The sequence below is a fragment of the Pelodiscus sinensis genome, chromosome 1, assembly GCF_049634645.1.
Source record: "Pelodiscus sinensis isolate JC-2024 chromosome 1, ASM4963464v1, whole genome shotgun sequence".
NCBI lineage: Eukaryota > Metazoa > Chordata > Testudines > Trionychidae > Pelodiscus > Pelodiscus sinensis.
This window is the reverse complement of record NC_134711.1, coordinates 80513444-80534377: the sequence shown is the minus strand read 5'-3', so window position 1 is coordinate 80534377 and position 20934 is coordinate 80513444. Positions and strand designations below refer to the sequence as shown.

The window sequence follows — 20934 nt, the reverse complement described above, 5'->3', positions numbered from 1 at the left end:
GAAGTGGGTCTGGCCCACTAAAGCTCATCATCTAATAAACCATCTTGTTAGTCTTTAAAGTGCTACATAGCCCTGTATTTAATTTTATACTGTTAGATTCCTAAACCTTGTATATAAAAAAAAAGAACTATTGGAATTTGATATGAGCCTTCAGTGGGGCAAAAAGCCAACCCAAAACAGCACTGGATTAAATTTTAAATAATAATAAATATTTTATATTCTCATGATTATTAGTACTGTGTTTAAATTTTCTCTTGCTGAGATTCCTTTCAGTTTCTGCCTAAAACCTTTATTAATTCCCAGCCCATCTGAATATAGGTTACGGTGCCAGGGTGGTATGAGGTAATATCTTATAACCTACTTTGTAGTGAACCATACACTTTTTGAAACCTCACCAAATCTACATCTTTGTGACTCTGTCAATCAGAAACATGGCCCTGGTTCAGGAAAGCTCTCACATATGTTTCAGTTTAAACACCAGAGTAATCTCATAATGTGCATTAACCTATGTGTGATATTGTGGGTTTGGGTCCTTAACAGTAAGTAACTTTTCAGTGTACGTGTACAGAAACGTAGAGTGAGACCCTGGCCTTATTAAAATAGTTGGCAAAACTTCCAATGACATCAGTGGAGCCAGAATTTCACCCACCCAAATTTCCTTATACATGTAAATAAAACAAATTAAAGCTAATAAACAGTCTTATAAAGGCCCAAAGAAAACAATGCAAAGCATCTTACTAAATAAAAAGAAAACCTATGGGATTACCTAGTCAAGACTCGTATCTTGCAGAGTTTGGACAAATTAATACAAAATACTATTGTATATTTTTAAAAGGCATTTGGTTGGGGATGGGATGGAGGAAATGACTTCTGTTGCTAACATTAACATTATATTTGCATTGGATATTTAATTATGCTTTTTACCTGGAATGCACTTTTGGAATTATTAGAATATTACTGAAAACAAGCAGGATTTGGACTTCTGTATAAATTTCCATTTTGTCAATATAGCAAGAACAAATTGTCCCAAGAGGAATCAATAGATCGCTGGCAAAGGGCCTGATTTGCATCTCATTTATGGAGACAAACCTAGAGTAACTCTTCAAATTTCAGTGCAGCTACTCCAGACAGGTGCAACAAAAACAGGACGTAACCCTATTATTTTTTAGTTAAATTAGATGTTAAGAAAACTGTACCCTGGATTTCTGAGATACTGTAATAGAAGCATGCCCTTTTCATTTGAGATATAAATTTACTCCCCCATTTTCCTGACTGCTGCTGCCATTTGTTACTGTTGTTGTTTACTAGCTTTTAAAAAGCCATGAAAATCAGGTAACTGGAAACTTTATGCAGGTTAAACATAATGGATTTGCATGTTGGCTTCTCCCGTATCAATAGCTATTAGTTCAGGTCGTGGTCACACAATTCAGAGCTCTATATGCTATATCACATGTTTGATCATTGGCTGGCAAAAACCTACAACTGCTGAGGGGCAGGTAGAAATGTTCTGCTTTGAATATACTTGATTTTAAATGGGTATTAGACACATTTATTTAATGGCTCATTAAACAGTTTATTAGCCTGCTAGCTTACATACTTAACATTGCACTCTGTTCATGTTGTTTTAAAGGAGGGCTTTCATACCAGAGTGAACTAAACTTGGACGAGAAAACTATACAGTTTGTAATCAGCATTCCATTTGTTAGTAAAGTAGGAACTTGGGTCTTACACTGAAATAGCTGATGGGAGAATAAGTCAGGAGTAACTCCATTGAAGCCATTGGGGTTGCCTCTGTGGTGCACAACTCAATGAGAAGTGAATCAGGCTCATTGTCTATTGTTATGGAAATAATTGGTGTCATCCATTTAGCATTATATGCTTTATGCAGTGCCATGGTACTTTACAGACAAATACATTTGACATGCCCTGCCTAGAAGAATTTACAATCCAAGTCCCCAATCAGATGAACTTTTTTGTGTAAAGTTAAGAACATGCCTACGGGAATGTCTACAATATAAAATTAGGGTGATTTAAGTTTTGTTGAGCTACAGTTGCTGAGTAACTAAATCAGCTCCTTGTCCACATTGTGCACTTTCTCTCGGCAGTGCACATCCTCACCACGAGCGGTTGCGCCAACTTAAGTGGGGCATTGTGAGGCACTGACAACCAGAGTTGCCAGCTCACCACAGGGTGCTGGGACTTCAGCTGTTAGCCTCTTGTGGGATAGCAGGGCTTTGGCTGTCAACCCCTTGTGGGGCTGCAAGTCTCAGGTTGTCAGCAGCAACAGGCAATGTCAGCTACTCAGTGTCTACACAGTAACTGCATGGACCTAACTACATGGATCTAAGCACTGTGCTTCTCTCAGGGATTCATTAGATCAGTTTAGTGGGTGAGTTAAATCGGAGGTAGGAACACTGTAGTACAGATATTTACACAGTCAGCCTTACATTTCTAACTCTGTAGTGCAGACCAGGCCGGAGCCATCCCTTGGGTAGGGTGAGTCAAGGTGACTGCTCTGGGCCCCTGTGCTTTGGGTGGGGCACCATGGACTGGTGCAGTTGGTCCTGGAAGATGAATCTGTCACTTCTGCAGGGCCTGTCTCAGCCACCACCAGCTTCACCAGGGCTGGAGCTGGCAGGGGCATAGCGGGCTGGACGTTCTTCTGCCAATGATAAAGTACCTCATATAATAGCATTTTTCATCCATTGATCTCAAAGGTCTTAACAAAGTAGGTGCCATTGTCTCCACTTTATAGCTGGGGTAAGAAAAACAGAGAGAGAAAATGATTTGCTCCAAAGTCAGCTGAAGAGGTGGGAATAGAACCAGTCTGATTCCCAGTCCATCCCCATCCACTGGATCACCATGCCTTCCATTATATAAAGTAAGGATTCCTCTTTGTTAGAGAGAATCTTCTGATGCCCTTACAGCTACTTTGTGCTCCAAAGACAACACAAAGCAGCCTGAGCTGGGGTTGAGAATCTGCTCTCCTGTGTGTAGGAATACAGAATGTGAGTTCCCATCCATGTGCTTCAATATCCTTTTAGTTTCTCCAAACAGCCTGCATGGCATTTGTAAATCCTACCCCTAATTCCCAATTCACTTATTTTTCAAAGGTCACTTCTTTTATAGGCAAGAAAAATAGGGGAAGTGCCGGGTGTTATGAATTGTGGATAGTGCCAGTACTGTATTGGCAAGGGAGAATACTGAAGAATGATAGAATTACAGTGTATCTTTCAGAACAGTAAATGGGTATAAGATATTTGAACTTTAAAAATGACATGATGGATGGCTACAATGAATTCACTTTTTCATAAACAACTGAATTTTATAAAGTAGTTGGTGAAAACTACAGGAACATAAGAGAATTTATTTACTGTAGTCACCAGTATACTACATGCGAGTTTTAATCCAACTTCATATTCTTTAAGTTATGTTCCCAATATCAGGACAAAAATGAACACAGATTTACACTGAATGTGAATATATAGATTAGGAATGTAAGCAACTAGTTGATATTCAATAAGCAGATGCTTATTGGATAGTTGACTAGTGACTTGACTAGTCGCTTCCCTCCCCGCTTGCTGCCTCTATCAGAAAGAGGCAGCAAGGGAGATGGGGGGAAGAATAGGATCCGGAGCTGGTGGAAGCAGTCATAAAAGCAGGTCTCCCCCAGCACCGTTTCCATAAGGGAGAAGGGGCCGGGGCACAGCAGGGAACTAGAGCCACTTCCGCCTTTGAAATGTAGCAAGAGCAGAGCTACATTTCAAAAGCAGAAGCGCTGAGGGGAGCCTGGGGTGAGCTGGGGACTCAAGCAGTCCCTCGCTGGCTCTGCGCTCCTTGCTTTTGAAATGCGCCAGGGGTGCTCTTGTACACTTCAAAAGCAAAGTGCTGCCCAGATTGTGAGGCCACTGGAGGTTCCCCCACTGGCCCTAGGCTCCCAACGGCGCTTTGTTTTTCAAATGTACAAGAGCCTTTCCAGGGCTCTTGTACATTCCAAAAGCAGAGAGTGCGGGGCCAGCGGTGGACTGCTTGAGTCCCCCACTAGCTGTGCTCCCCACGGCGCTTCCTACATTTCACAGGGCTCTTGCTATATTTCAAAGGCAGAAGTGCCCTTATTGACTAATGGAATAGTTGATGCTAATTACATTGATTATCAATTAGTTGATTAATAAGAATTTAAAATCCTTAATACAGATTGAGAAATCAAGTGTGTGTTTTGAGAATAATGCGGAGATAATATTTCATGGGACTATGGAATTATCTGTGCTGTTCACTTAACTACTATGTTAAAGAGCTACATCTCGAGTGGTGGGGAAGGGACATCGCACAAGGCAATAGGGGTGTGTGTGATTGGACTGGGTCTTTTTGTCTGTACTCATGCAAGAAAAAATAAATGTATTGTGAATATACTGTGGGATAACGGAGTCCCTGTGTTTATGCTACCATCCATGGAGGATGTAGTAGTACATGTGTGTAAATAGGTGAGGGAGAAGGAAGAAAGAGAGGCATTAGGGCATATCTTCACCATCTGCTGGATGATAAACAGTGATTGATCCGGGGGGGAGAGGGGGGCTGATGAATCACCAAGAGCTTTCCCATCAATTCCGGTACTCCACCAGAATGAGAAGTGTTAAGTGGAGTCGATGGGAAAGCATCAGCTGTGGCCTTAACGTGGTGAAGATACCACAGTTAGTAGATCTAAGGACATCGACTTTAGCTATATTATTCATGTAGCTGAAGTTGCAGAACTTAGGTCAACAGCCTGTGGTAGTGTAGACTTGGCCTGAGACTGGCTAGACCCTTAAATGGAACTTCTATACTTGCTTACATAATGAAAATATAGTTTAGAAGTCTCCTTCTTTCACATGGAGGTGATAAGTACTTACTTCTGTTTGATCTGTTTGGTAATCGTGCAGTTAGTGCAGTTTCTAGGTGCTGTGGAGCTAAGCACATTATTCTGTCTTCTCATCATTCTCTTCACTAGAAACACTGCTTTCTTTTTGCACACATCATTCCACCAATGAATACTGCTCGCAGCATGCACATGTTATTTGTTACACAGTGCTGCTCTGGCTACATCTTGATTGTAGGCTTCTTTTAGAAGAAGCACTTCTGGAAGAGATCTTCTGGAAAAACTTATTTAGAAAGAGAGTGTCCACACAGCAAAAGCGCATTGAAAAAGCGATCTGCTTTTTCGAAAGATAGCGTCCACATTGATTGGATGCTATCTCGCATTTAAGTTGTGATTACTGTGGACGGAGTGGCCATCAGGGCACCTGTGCTTTTTCCTGGAGGCCTCTTCTTAAAAAAAAATTTAAAAAAAACCCCTCTTCCCTGTCCACAAATGTCTTTTTCTCTAATCGAATAGTTGATGCATGTTGCATCGACTAGTCAATAGGGCATCTCCGCCTTTGAAGTGTAGAAACAGCCTTAGGGCTGTTGCTATGCTTTAAAGGCAAAAGCACCATGTGGAGCCCGGGATCAGCTGGGGACTTCTCCACTGACCCCAGGCTCCATGGAGCTGCTGCTTTGAAATGCCATGCTGGAAGAGCATGATGCTGGGCTCCCGCAGCAGCATTTCAAAGCCTCGCACCCTCCCAGGCTGGCACTGTACCTGTCAGTCATCCATCCTAGCACCTCCTGCTTGGCACCAAGCGTGGGACCCACCCAGCCTGCCACCCATCGTGCTATCACTGGCACCCAGCCCAGACTGGCACCTACCTGGACCTGAGGAACAGGCCAGTCGTTGTGCTAGATGCTCTGGGAAGTGGCTCTCACAGGTGCACCCCTGCCTGGTTGGCAATGGATTAAACAGCTCTCTGCTGGTGCCAAGCAGGGGACAGCTGCACCGCAGCTCAGCTCCAGCTCTGGCAGACCCCCGCCATGTGGCCCAGCCCAGGAGCAGCCGGGTGGCCACTACGCAGCTCTGGACCCACCTTCCACCCTTCCGCAAGATTGGAGCTGCAGCCAGGACAATGTGGAAGGTGCTTTGCTGCTCCCGGTGTGGGCTGCATGGCAGCTGCCAAAGCTGGAGCTTGGATTGTGGTATGGCTGATCCTGGGGCTAAGGCTGTGGCTGCATTACACCCCAACCGTGGCCCCCAGAGCAGCTGTACTGCAGCCCAGTTCCAGCTCCGGCAGCCATCTGTCATGCAGTCTGCCCCAGCTCTGAGGCAGGATAGGAGCTGGGGCCGGGGTCATGTGATGGGGCTGCCCAGCTGCTCCCGGGGGCAGGGCCACATGGCAACAGCTGCCCTGGCACACAGGCAGCCACCTGCCATGTGGCCCCACCCTCAGAGAAACTGAGCAGCCACCACATGGCTCTGGCCTCCTACTTTTCCACCAAGCCACCATTAGTAGCTCACCTGCCAGGTCCGAGGAAGGTGAGTGCTGCTTTGTAGCTTTGCCGAGGGGATGGGTGGGATTAAAATTCTTTGTGCCTGCCCACACAGGCGCATACCCTAGAGGGAATTTAGGGAGCTACCCTAGGGCACAGGGTGGGGGCTAGAAGCCATATCCACCAGTCCTCTGGTGCTTAGATTGAGTTAAGTGATAGGTTACATACTCTGCAATTTCATTTTTTACTTCCTTTAGAAGTCTTGGGCGAGTATTATGTGGTCCATATTATCTGATCAATATTAATTGATTGGTGTGATTAAAAACCTCTTCTATTGACACCTCAGTCTGTGACAGTTCATCAGATCTGCCACTTAAAAAGAATGGGGAAGGCATGGAGATCTCTCTCACATTCTCTGCAGTGAAGACTGATGCAAAGAAGTAATTTAGCTTCTATGGGCCTTGTCTTCCTCAAGTATTTCTTGGGCAGCTTAGGTATCCAGTGATTCCATTGATTATCTGGCAAACTTCCTGCTTCTAATGTAATTTAAAAAGTGCTGTTAGGTTTTGAGTCTTTTGCTAGTTGCTCTTCAAATTCTTTTTCAGACTGCCTAATTATACTGCAGTGCAGCAGCTGTAAAGTTTCTAACGTGGGCATACCCTATATTGATTGAATCATTGGATGCTGGTGGACACTTAGGCCTGGTTGACACTAGGAAATTAGGTCGGTAAAACTCTGTCTCTCACCGTACAGTTGTGAACTCTCCTGGCCTGGACACCATTTGTGGCAATGGCATCTGGTCTGTACGAGTCAGCAACTTTATCATAGATGTGAAAAATAGGGCTGTTAAATATCAGTTAATTGAATAGTTGATTAACCTCATGAATTCTTATCAGTCACTCAATTATTCTATAGTCCCCGGGGCTGGGACCGGTAGCCAGTGTGCTCAGACTCCACTCGGGAGGAGCCCTCTGGCTGGGGTGCCAGGCGTGAGCTGGTCCACAAGGGGAGCCAGTTTAAAAATCAGCTCCCCTGGCAGACTGGCTGCTTGTCACCCCGTGCTGCTGCCTCTGATACAGAGGCAGCATTATGAGGTGGCAGAAGCCTCTGTCTGGGGTGGGTCTGAGTCCCTGGACCCAGTGCAGGCCGGAACTAAGTCAGGCTGCCTGCTCATCTGGCTGCTAATACACTTGAAATGCAGAGCTGCAGCAAGAGTAGGTCCCAGACCCAGCACAAGCCAGGACTGAGCCAGGCTGCTGGCCAGCCTGCTAAAAAATTTCCTGGCAAAGAGGTGGGGGAATGCATGTAGTCTATAGCATTAACCTAAAAGCTTTTGCTTGTTGGTTAGTGGACTACACCATTACATCCCTAGTGAAAAATCCACACTCATGAGTGACACACTAAAGACCTAACCTGTGCTCTAGCCAGAACTAGGTCCATAGGAGAATACTTGGCCTAGCTACTGCCTCTGGGGAAAGTGAAGTACAGGCAGTCCCCGGGTTACATGGATCCGACTTACATCGGATCCCTACTTACAAATGGGGTGATGCAACCCCGCACTAGCTGCTTTTCCCCCTAGCAGACCAGGGGGACGCGAAGCTAGCGCCCCACCCAGCAGACCAGGGAGACGCGGAGTGGCTTTTCTCAGTAGACACCTCAGCTTGAGAATAAAGGACTGAGGGAAGTGAGGTGTGGGAGAATAAAACTGAGCTCTGGAGAAATGTTTGGCTAGAGTTTCCCCTACAATATGTACCAGTTCCGACTTACATACAAATTCAACTTAAGAACAAACCTACAGTCCCTATCTTGTACGTAACCCGGGGACTGCCTGTATCTACACTGGTGGCAGAATGCCTTTCTAACCTTTGATCTAGCCCTGTCTACAAGAGCTATAGTGCTGCAGCATTTTAAATGCAGGCAAGCCCTTAGCCCTGGGTGGGAAGGCTTAGCTTGTACAAGCCTTGCTTGGCCAGTGCTTCCCACCCAGGAGCACTAAATGGACCCCGCGGCTGTAAAAGGTTTTAAAGCAAAACAAGGGCAGCTTTGGTGTCTCTTAACTGGCTGGCTGAAAGGGCGGAGAAAGACCCAGCAGCAGAGAGAAGGGCCATGGCCCCTGCTGCCTGTAGCCTGAGATTTTGGGCTGCCTGCAGAGTAAGAACAAAAGACAGGACTATGTAGCACTTTAAAGACTAACAAGATGGTTTATTAGGTGATGAGCTTTCGTGGGCCAGATCCACTTCCTCAGATCAAATAGTGGAAGAAAATAGTCACAACCATATATACCAAAGGATACAATTAAAAAATGAACACATATGAAAAGGACAAATCAAATTGCAGAACAGGAGGGGGATGGGGGGGGAGGTAAATGTCTGTGAGCTAATGGTATTAGAGGTGATAATTGGGGAAGCTATCTTTGTAATGGGTAAGAGTAAGAGGCTACCTACTAGCCGGCCAGAAAATAGGGTTTGGGGGCCCACTTTTGAGTTTTCTCCATTCGCCCCTGCCCGGCTGCCTGAAGAGAGGCTGTGGCTGAGCAGCGCTCGTCCTGCGGGACAGGTTTGTCCAGGCGGGCGCGGCTCCACCCCAGCTCTCAGCCGCTCCAGGCGGGGGCGCAGCGCGGCGGCGGCCCGAGGGTTAAAGGCGCTGGGGCGGGGGAAGCAGCCGCAGCTGCCGGGCGTGTCCGCGCTTCGCGCACCGGGCGGGAGGAGGCACAAGCGCCAAGACGGCGAAGCCGGGCTGCCCTGCGCGGGGGCGGCTCCCGGGCTGCCCGGGGGGTCGGGAAGGGCGCCGCCGCCCGCGGGCTCGGGGGCACCATGCCTGGCAGCGACACCGGCCTGGCTGTGGACAGGACTTATTCCGACCCGGAGCGGCACCAGCGCGCCAAGACCCGGGTAATTCCCCGCTCGCCGCGCAGGGCTAGTTGCCCGCCTGCCACTGTGGCGATTGGCCCTTCCGTGGCAGGGGCTGCAAAACTTCCTGACGCTTGTTCCAAGGGGCCCCTGTCGCCTCCCTCGGGCGCTGCGTTGCAAGTGCCTGGGATCCCACTGAGGCGCAGAGATCTGCTTTAAGGCGCCTGGCATCCCCTCTTGGGAAGGGATCCAAACTAAACGTTTCATCCTCTGTACGTGTGGCCCATACCTCTGCGCTAGATAGTATTGGAGCTGGGGCTAATTGCTAAAGGTTATAGCGGAAGCGCTTCAGGCTATGGGTGAGGGAGGGATTCACTGCCCTGCTTGAAACACACGTTTTTTTCAGTCCAAAGGTAGCTTGTTTTGCTCCTCCTGATGCCTACAAGCCACAGCGATTGTGAGGATTGCAGTTGTCTTTCCTTTAAGCGAGGGCAAGAAGTTGAGAGACAACTTGCTGAGCCTGTCATGTAATGTGTAGTGTATAAGATCTTTTAATTTAGGTGTGCTTCTGAGGGCATTCTCTCAGCTGACACTTGGACCAGAACTTGGGTTGTCCGTTTTAAAGTGTCTCACAAAACAGATGTGTTTACTATTTTCTTAATGTAAAGGAAAACTTTTAATAAACTTTCCCATTCAGTGTTCATCACTCAAACATTGCTTCATTGCTGTGTTGCATAAGAAACTGAAAATAAATGACTGTTGACAGATTGTAGAAACTGAAGTTTAAAATAAATTCACTAAAGAAAGTAGCTGAAGTTGAGAGTAATGGAAAACAAACACAAAAAGTGAACAGAATACTAGCTTTTTAATTCTTTGAATATTAGCTGTTCATGCTTATATCCCCTCTGGGATGTCTCTGTCCTAAATTGCTTAGGTAAGCAAAGGCTTTCTCTCTTCTCTTCTCCCCCCCCCCCCCCTAAATTTCCCTTATAGTGAAAATCTGTAGTACAAATGATTTGCCTCTAGTAGGGCCCAATTGCTATGTTGTATGCTAAAATTACTTCTAAGAGCGTTCTAGCAATATTTTCATATACTGTAGATTCCATGATGTATAGCTTTACGGGGCAATTCTCTCTTGATGAAGTGGTATACAGGCAGTCCCCGGGTTACATGGATCCGACTTACATCGGATCCCTACTTACAAATGGGGTGAGGCAACCCCACACTGGCTGCTTCCCCCCAGCAGACCAGGGAGACGCGAAGCTAGCACCCCCTTCCTCCCAGCAGATCAGGGAGACGCAGAGCGGCTTTTCTCAGCAGACACCTCAGCTTGAGAATAAAGGACTGAGGGAAGTGAGGTGTGGGAGAATAAAACTGAGCTCTGGAGAAATGTTTGGCTAGAGTTTCCCCTCCAATATGTACCAGTTCCGACTTACATACAAATTCAATTTAAGAACAAACCTACAGTCCCTATCTTGTACGTAACCCGGGGACTGCCTGTAATTTGTTTTATTGTTTTGCATCTTTTAAAATAAGATTGTATGTATGCGCACCTTTTATATTAGTGATCATAATGTATAAGTACACTATGGATTGGGCTAATGGGGTTGGCTAGTTTGCACAGATTTGAAATCAACAGCTTACCTGTGTGTGTTAAGCAGGTGAAGTCCTCTTTGTATTTATGACTGCTTAGGCAAAAGAAAGCAAAGCTTCTCTTCCTTGTATTGTAATTTGCTCTTGCTGGCTCTGGCTGTAAGCAAAAATAGCTGTTCTGCTTCCACTCTTCTACTGAGACAAGATATTTATTTACTGCTTCAAAATAAACAAGCTTCACAGCTTGAAACACTTGGATTATTTATCTGTGGAGGAAGACTGCTTCCTTTTCCTACATAGAATGCTAGTCTTTTTTTCCACCCCTCCCATCCCATTAAATGGCACTGCTAGACAAGAGACTGTGAGCTTCAGATTGTTTCTGCATAATGAAATGTTTTAAATTAAGTAACCTCATTCACTGTGGCTTTTACTGTTGGTATGCTATCAGCATAGCATGGCCTTTGCCCTGTAAATTTGACATATGTTACACATAAGCCAGCGGTATTGTTGTCTATTGCTTTGTATAGCATTGAGCAAATTACTTTTCATAAATTTTCTTTTCTTTGTGGAAGATAAAAATGTTAATTGCTTAGCATGATGACAGAAGAGAGCTTGTGGACTATTCATGATGCTGTTTCTTGATTTTTATTTGAAAATTTAAATTGAAGTCTCTCTTCAGTCCAGCAGATCAATTTAATAGCTGTAACAAATCAGCATGATGAATTTTCAGTATTGGCAACTGTAGGCATTCAAAAATAATAAAATTTCTTTTGTTGGGAAAAAGTTGGGTCCTTTTTATTCTCATTTAGATGGCTTCAACTCTTAAAGCTTTTCTCTGCAACCTTGAGGACTAGAAACTTACTCTTTTTAAAAAAAAATGCAAGGTGAGACACTTGACTCTAGGAGCTGAGGCTTTAAGAAGAATGCCCTATATAAAGAGACTTCTTATAAAATCAAAAGAATTGGAGGAACTAAGTCTTGTGTAAATGGATAGTTATGATCCATCATATGGCTGGAAGCTGGAAAAACTCCACTTGCACTTACCCACAACAAGTTGTTTTTTCTGGATAAATGAGCTGGATAGCTTCTCGATCATTCCTTGAGAGGTGGAAAAGAAAGGAGCAGAGTAGCTTGAACTCTGCTATCCTAGAAGTTGAGGTAGGGAGACTGGGTAGTGAAGAAGCAGGGAAATGGGCATTTTCCTTATAAGCGGAGGGAAGTAGGAAGAGAGAGCAGAGCAACTTAAGCCACTCACTGCTGCATTTCCCAGAGTGTCATGGGAGTGAGGCGCAGAATAATCCACAAGGGAGGTCCAGAATAGCAGCAGCCCCAGAGAAACCCTCCCTAAAAATTAGGGAGCCTGGAATTGATTTATTGAGGGGTGTTTAGGGGGAACGGAGGATTATGAGGGAAAGAGAGGCCAGGATTGATTTTACTAGGGGACCTTGGGAACATGATGGTGCAGGACATTTTAATGTGGAGTTCTAAATGTAGTTCTTGGAAGACAAGGTGTGGAGGAGACTTTACAAGTGCTACACGTCACTACATCCATCTTGAATTCTTCTAAAGATAGATCAGATTAGCAGATGAAGGAAAAAATTAAGTCTATTTTCAAAGGGAGGGGAGGGCAGGAAGGAACCTGGCTGTCTATTCTGGAGGGGAAAATAAACAGCCATTTCAGCTTGTACAAGAGTTAGAACAATTCATTATGAAAGGGGAATATCAAGATGGTAGAATTTGATGAAAGGGGGGGGGGGAAAAGTAATTTTAAAACTTCATTATAATTAACATGCCAGACACTCTTCCTCATTTCAGTTTCTTCTTGAGACCACTTAGAGAAGCAGCCAGACCTCCTGGGCTTGTCTGCCATCTAAACAGCAAAGACACCAAGCTGGGGGGGGGGGGGGGTCTCTCTCTTTGTATATAATGTCAGTAGCATCAGGAAGATCCCAGTGCCTAAAAGAAATGAGCTCTTGAATGAAGAACATCTGGCTCATTCTTGTCTGAGAAGAATAAATTGATGCTGGTCAGGAAGAAGAAGTGTTTTGAAAAACGAGATAGGACAGTGGTTTCTCCTGCTTGCACAGTGTCTTCCCCTCGGTAATTCTTCAAACAAGTGCAAAGCTTCAGGATCCTGTACAGGTACAACTTATCTGGGTGACTGGCATCAAGAAATTCTGAGCTCCCCATCCTTCACTGCCAGGTTCCTATTCCACTTCTGCTACTAACTAAAGTCTTGATTAAGATTCGGGTACATCTGTAGCCCACCAACATAACTGTTGTCTTTTAGAACAATGACACAGTTAACAGAAGCCAGGCAAATAATAACGAGGGTATCATTTCTTCCACAATGTGCTTCAAAATGATATTTTTTGGGGGGGAAAAACCAAAAATGAAAGATTGCCCTACTCAGTCACGTTATTGATCTGTATAGTCTGACTGAATAGTATCAGATGTGCCAGAAAAAGGTACAGGAAACACTAATTATAGTAGTTCCTATCAATAAGAATTTTTTTTCATTAATGCCCATCAGTGAATGGTGGGTTTATAACTTGAAGGATGAGTTTAATACTGGGCTTAATTTGTAATGAAAGAGGTTCCAGGGCTCAAGCAATTTAATACTGGCAATTTAAGCCATTTTTTAAAATTGATAATTGATGCAGCAATCCCAGAGGTGCTGGGCCTATGAACTGACAGGTCTAGAGGTGTGTGGGCTCAGCCCTGGCAAACACTAACACAAATTAAGTGCCAAGTTTATCCCTTCATAAAAAATGTAAATCTATCTAATAAAACTGGATGTTCTCGTAACTTTTATAAACGTTGTGTGGTTATAAAAATTCCTTGTATTGGTGAAGTCTAGTCAAAGTCCCCCTTCCTTTTACATTGTTATGAAAAAAAAGATATTTGATCTACCTTCACTGCAGATTGTTTATAATTGTCTTCCTCTTTCCTGATCCCTCTCCTCCAGCACATCTATAAACCGAACCATCTCACTTTTTTTTCATCTCTCCTTGTATGGATGTCTTTTGCAGCCTCTAGTAACTTTCTTCGCCTGTTTCCTCTAGATGGCTTGTTTCTGTTATCTTTCCTTGTAATCACCAAGGTGTTTGGAGGTAAAACAAAAAGCAACCTAAAGTGATTGGAAATGTGGGGAAAATGCAACTGTTTGAGGTTCAGCTTGGAAAAATGCATGCTATTAGGGATGTTGGATATCAAGTAATTGAATAGTCATGTAACTTCATAGAATCTTAGCGGGACGGCAGCCAGTGCATTTCCAACCCCTCTTCTGGGGAGCCCCCTGCTACTCCGTGCTGCTGCCTACTAGAGGCAGCAGCGGTGAGGTGGCCGGTGGGAGCCAGTCCGCCTGGGGAGCCAGTTTGAAAACCAGCTTGGAGATAGACTAACTTGTGTGCTGAAGTACTGTGACAGCTATGAAATGTGTGCAATGGCAATTGGAACCAAATTAACCCTTGGTGTAACTCCATTTCAGTAGGTTTTTGCCTGGGTGAATGTGGGTCATTGTGTTAAACAATTAGTAGATATTAGTACTAATACTGAAACTTACTCAATAAAACATTGTCAAGTAGCAATGCAGGTAATCTCCTATGTCTGCATCGTCACTGCCAACATTCTTAGTGTACCTTTGAAGTCATTATGTCATATCCAAGTGTTGTATGTTTTTAGGCCTAGACTAATGTTCAACTAGTTGTTTTTTTTCAGCATTATTTTAGCTATGTTTTAAGAAACCATTGAGGACACATCTTACTGTGTTTAATGCTAACAAGTATTAGAGCAGGATTTTTGAGATTCAAGAACATTTTAAAAAAATCAGTAAGTGTCTGCTTTTAAAAATCACTTCAAGCGGACAGTCTCACTACAAAATTCAGATCTGATTCTCAAACTCAGGTTTTCAGATATAGGGATTTACCACATTTGATATAGAGGAATGGGTCTGAACCAAAATCTTGCACAGAGCTTATTTTACAGTAGGATGACTAGAATGTACATTTTCTTTTATGGCTAATTAAACTGGCTGTTGTAGCTCCACTGTCTACGCTAAGTGGAGAGCAAAAGTAAACTGCATATATGGTGAAAAGGAAACCTCATTTAACTTGTTCAAGTTAATAATATATACACAAGCTTTGTTACAAGTGTTGTATTTTCAGAGTCCTTGGATGAAATACTTTTCTGTGATGATAAAGGAAGATTTCTATTACAATGTTTTACTCAAACTATATATTTTATAAAATTATATGATGGTAGTGTTCCTTTAAATATAAAGATCTTTCTAATGAAACTATTAAAAGAGCCCCTCCCAAATATTTTGTATTCAAGCTATTTGCACATCCTTCCAAGTGTTCCCACATTGTGTCTGAATCTGGATAATGGGATGAGACGGAACACTGTTCAAGCCTTCTTAAAAGCAGATATGGCTATCATTACTCCACAGCATCTCTGAAGATTTGGGTGCTCCATCCTAAGGTACCATAAAATGATAGGATGCCTATTAGCAGAGTGTTAGAATAGGATATTTTTTAAAAAAACTGAAATTGTAGGGAGGAAAAAAGAAAAGATGGCTAAGATAAAATGAATACTTCTTGTTTTTAAGATGCTCCAACTCAAACATGGATATTTCAACAATGTAGTAGAAGAAGGTTTGTTTTTTTCCTGAATTGTTGACTTTCAAAGCATTTTAAACTAAATACTCCAATAGAACAATATTGAACAGCAGGGAACTTATAAAGTTGATTTCTTTTATATCCTTTAAGTTTTCAGATTAAATACAGCTGAAATAATAATGGCTACTGTTATTAAAAATCTCTAATTGCTACACTAAACAAAATAAAAGGGGGGAGAACTGCTACACAGTCCAGTATGTATTTAAACTTTTTTTTGCCTATGTCTCAGTGTGCTGCTAGTTTATGCCCCAGTTGTGCAAATAGATGTTATGCCCACACAGATTTGGGGGATGGATTAAAGGCCACTGTTTCTCATCACTCTGTTGCTTTAGGAAAATTATTTCATGACTGCAAAATGGAGAACAGTGTTCTCTTCAATTATTTGGACTAGATAGAGATATGTGAACTTGGCTCTGGGTCTCTGCCAGAAAATTTTTGCATAGCTCTAGCCAAATCCGTGTAATGATTCATTCCTGCCGCTATGCCCTTTGTGGAGCCTGGTTATTGTGCATTTAGCTTGCAAGATCAGGGTCTACATTAACTCTGCTTTAAACTTTAAAACTTAGTAAAAAGATGTGTGTACACATACACATGCACACAGAGGTTTTAATTATGTGGTCTGATCTTGGTTTGGTTGTCTTTTTGCAAGGCTGCCTTCTAAAAGCTAATTACTCTGGTGGGATGCAGACAACAAAATTGATTTGATCTGTGATACACTGCTGTTCAGGATATAAATCAAATGGGCACACAGATATCAAGTTTCAGCATCTTGACACAATAGGCAAGTGTGTTGCAATCCAGACTTGTGGTCATTTTGGGGAGATGATGGACAGAGTGTAACTGGAGGGAGAACTGAAGAATTAACCTTGCAAAGCAAAATGCAGGACAATGTAGCACTTTAAAGACTAACAAGATGGTTTATTAGATGATGAGCTTTCGTGGGCCAGACCCACTTTCTGTTTCAGTGGATCTAGAGTGCAAATGAGCTGCCTCATGATTAAGTGAATGATGTTAAGCCTGAACTTATAGTTCAGCAGGATATGACAAAAACAGGTTTCCAAGTCTCCCCCCCCCCTTTTTTTTTTTAAGGCTTGCTCAGTGAGCTAGGACTCTTCCTTGTGAGGTACACTTTGTTCATGAGAATCAAACAACAAGCAGTCCTATGTCATCTTGGAGACTAACAAATATATTACATCATGAGAATTCGTGGGTAAAACACATTTCCTGGTATGAAATACATTTGTTTAGTCTCTAAAGTGCTACAGAAATTTTTGTTTTAAAGTTGAAAGCTAAAATGGCTACCCCTCTTGAGAATCTTCGTTTTCATGTGGAAGGAAAAGAGATCTCTAGAAGCTATAGCTGTGAAGAACACCTACAGTTGTGAATCATGATGCAGTGAAATGTTCCAGTCTGCAGGAAGCTAGAACAGTAGAGGTGTGAACTGTTTCATCGATAGCCCTGATGTGTTAGCTTTGAAGCCACCCCTGTCAGGGCTGGAAGCTGTGGGGCCAGTGGCCAGGAGCGCAACCCCAAGTGGGGCTGAAGTCAACGGGGCGAGCATCTGGGCATGTAGCCTGGCCTTGTGCTGTGGGGAAGGGGTTGTAGCTCTGGCTGGGGCTGAAGGCAGTGGGGCGGCCCCTATCTGGAGCTGGTGCAGTGTTGGGGAAGGGGAAGTTGGATGCTGCAGGGCAGGTGGTACCGAGCGCAGCCCCAGCTGGGAGTAGAACCCTACACCCAGACAGGTAGCCTTGACCTCCCTTTTTTGGGTAAATTCTGTGGTTCAGGACCACTCAGGTCCCCAGGGTGCTGGACAAGGGAGATTTGACCTGTACTCCTATCTTCTCCTGTGACCCCTGAATGGGAAGCATGCTCTTTTGGAGATTGAGTATGGGGTTTTGAGTAGTCTTGTCAGCATTCAATTTTTATTTAATATTTTTTTCAGTTTTATCTAATCAGTTCAAAATTATGGTGTCAGTTTTAATAGTTGTTCGAAATTATGGCAGGGCAGGTAATAGGGAATGTCAGACAATAATTGTCTGATGACAGTAGATTGAGATTCAAAAAGTCAAAGCTTTATAACAAACCCAAATTGTCAACCTTGCATGTTAAAAAATATACAAAATAAATATTCTTAAATCAAATTCTAATATGTTCCCAAGCACTGTTTTTTTTTTTTCTCTTACTATGCTTGTGCATAAAATTTGATGATCATTGATGGAAATATTTTTTTCATTGTGGCGTGTATGAAGACATCTTGGTTTACCAACATTTTATTGACACAAATGTAATCCTTCTAAACTTTACTAACTCAATAGGTTTTCTTACTAACAAAACTAGAAGTTCTATTTCAAATCCATCCGTTGACTGGCTACATGGTTTTGAACAAGTCAGTGACTTTTGTTTATTACTTAGCTATTTGCACAGTGGGATTGGTAATTTTTATGTCTTGATATCTCTGGATTAAAAATGTTATGTGAGTGCAAAGTATTATTTATATATGATGTGATTTTTAAAATAAAAATAATAAAGGACCTGATCCTGTGTGTGTGTGTGTGTGTGTGTGTGTGTGTGTGGTCCATTTACTTCAGCGGTCTTCAGAACAGGTCCTACATGAACTAGAACAGCATTATGGAATACGTGTTCTCCATATAATCAGTGTATTTTTAAAGTATACTATAGTTAGATGTATCCTGGTAAAGTTTAATCTAATTTAAGTACCAGGGTTGGTGCTAAATATTTTTTTAAAGGAATGATTTTGTGTCCGATTTGGTCCAAAATACATGTGGTGGTTTAAAAAACTTTTAAATTTTTTTATCCATTAAAGGTATGGTTACCAGGTAGAAACCCCTCCTCCCCCCGCCAAATACTGGACACACTTGATCGGGGGCGGGGGGAGGAAGGGACCAGCTGGGAGGGGGTGGCGCTGGCCGGGAGGAAGGGAGGCAGGGCTGGCCGGGGGAGGGTCAGAGGCCGCTGGGCTGGCCGGGAGGAAGGGGGGGTCAGGAAGCAGAACTGGGGAGGGGGGATGGGGGGGCTGGCCCGGAGGAAGGGGAGGATGTCAGAGGCCGGGGGGGGGGGGGGAGGAAGGGGGGTGGGAAGCAGAGCTGGTGGGGGGTGGGAGGGGCAGGGAGTCCAGCCACTGGCCGCAGCCGGAGTCCAACATGCCATGCTGCTTGCAGGCACTCCCTCTAATTGCTAGTAGAAGCCGGGCAGGGGCGGGGGGAGTGGCTGGGACTCCCAGCCACTGCCCGCATCCCTTTCCGCCTCGCTTTTGCACATGACCACGGGGCTCCCGGTGTCAGTCGCGGCCCCGCCTCCCAGTCACTCCCCCGCCAGGCTTCTGTCCGGCACCCAGCCGGAAATTCAGAAAATACCGGACATTGCATGTGTACAGAATTTTCTGAATTTTTCTACTGGACAGAGGGTGCAAATTCCAGACTGTCCGGTAGAAAACCGGACACCTGGCAATCCTAAGTGGTGATAATAACAGAAACAAAGGAATGTGTGGGGGTTTGTTTAAAAGCGTATATTCCTTTAATTGCTGTGTACGGTCTACCAAGCACTGTGTAATTGTGGTTACTTGTGTTATGTCCATATAATTTTACTGAAATCCAATAGGACTGTGCTCTTCAGTAAAACTATATACATACAGACATACATAAAGATTTGCATGATTGGAACCTAAAACAATAATAAGTAAGGGAAGCTTTCAGATGACTTAACAATAGTGTCGCAAGTCAACAGAAGTTTTTGCCAGTGGGAGAGGGCCACATGATACCCCCTCCAAAGTGACTATATCCCTTCCCCACCCCTCCCCTCTCCATCCCATGTCACCAGAAAGGGGGTCAGGAGGCATGGCAGATGGAAGGGAAATGAGACAGCAGGGAAAGGTGCAGAACATCCAGCCCTTCTCTTCCCCTTCCATGAAACTGCTACATCTCCATCTGATAGAGCTGGGGGCAGAGGCTGTGCCAGATTTATTCACAAGCTAAGAGAGCTACAGTTTAGGGCCTCAGATTGAGGGACATCTAAATACAAAAAAAAATCACTAGGTTTTTTTTTTTAATTGCATCTTCCCTAGGTACCAGTGTATATATGCAAATATAAAACTTTATTTCTGTTTTCACTGTGTATTATTCTAACAGGAATTTTTTTTGATAATGCTGTGGGGCCTCTTAAACTTGATATAGTTTAGGTCCTCAGCATGTCTTAATCTGGCCCTGGGCAGGAGCGGTATGGCAGTTGGGAGCTGTTGACAGCTGAGAGCTGTCCACATTCTGCTCCTTTCCCTGTTGCCTCTTCCAGTGCGGAAGGGAGCAGAACTACCAGCCTCTCCCCATTCCTTTCTACAGAGCTGCTGCCTCAGTGTACAGGGCTGGGGAGAGGGTGGGGCTGGGAGTTTTTCCCCTTTCCCCACTGGGAGAGGCAGTCATAAAAACACTGTCATATCAGTGTCTGGTCATGTGTGAATGCCATATAGTTCAACCACTTTGAAGTCAGAACTGGCACTAACATTTTCTAATTCAGTACAGTCTAGCTTGGTAAAAATATATCTGGGACGGCTAAGATTCATTATTTTTTTCACTTGGTGGGAGATAGGTAGAAGAGAAATAAGCCTTAAATCAATGGGAGGCAAGGCTTTCAGAAATACCAAGTAAGTATTCTAATGTTCATTAAACATGTTTGAGTAGTAACAGTGGACAAAGAAGCTTTGGATTAAAATTGCAGATGGCCAAGAGAAAAGAATTGAAGATTGGAGTTACTTAGTAATGAACTTGATGCCATTCTAAAAGCACTTGAATACTGAATGAACCAGAGTTGTAGAGTAATCTGGTTGGGTATGTCTACACTAGCTCATTAGTTCGAGCTAGGTAGGGTAATGAGGGCAAGCGGAGTTGCAAATGAAGCCCGGGATTTAAATATCCTGGGCTTCATTTGCATGTTCCCGGGCGCCGCCATTTTTAAATGCCCCTTAGTCCGAACTCCGTGCCTGCGGCTACATGCAGCACGGAGTAGGTAGTTCGAATTAAAGATCCTAATTCGAACTACTGTTACTCCTCGTGGATCTTTAATTAGGATCTTTAATTCGAACTACCTACTCCGTGCTGCGTGTAGCCGTGGGCACAGAGTTCGGACTCGGGCATTTAAAAATGGCGGCGCCCGGGAACATTCAAATGAAGCCCGGGATATTTAAATCCCGGGCTTCATTTGCAACTCCGCTTGCCCTCATTACCCTACCTAGCTTGAACTAATGAGCTAGTGTAGACATACCTGTTGATAGCAGTCTATAAAATATCAGATGCTGTGAAGAAGTCAACTAATTTTATTTACAGTGAATTATAAAGGTGCTGGAGAGGGATAATTTGAGTCTTACTTGCAGTGTTTTAGCTCCATATATCATCTGAGACATCAAGCCTCTATGCTACTCCTGGAGAATAATGAACACAATTATAAAGTTGCCAAATTGAACTATGGGG

The 20934-nt window shown here is 43.8% G+C and overlaps 1 protein-coding gene across 6 annotated transcripts in view; it reads left to right on the top strand.

The window, feature by feature from the left end:
* The window catches only part of TMCC3 (transmembrane and coiled-coil domain family 3), a 231620-nt gene that overhangs the window by 161026 nt on the left and 49660 nt on the right, over positions 1-20934 (top strand). Inside the window, exon 1 of one of the 6 annotated variants that reach the window (XM_075933361.1) lies at positions 8732-9227. The exons of 4 other annotated variants lie outside the window; for them this stretch is intronic. In XM_075933361.1, coding sequence (XP_075789476.1) covers positions 9150-9227 — 78 coding nt within the window. In that variant the 5' untranslated portion in view covers positions 8732-9149. Of the gene's footprint in view, positions 1-8731; positions 9228-15035; positions 15261-20934 lie in introns of those variants that run through there. One more of the 6 variants, XM_014571098.3, reaches the window with a different exon arrangement.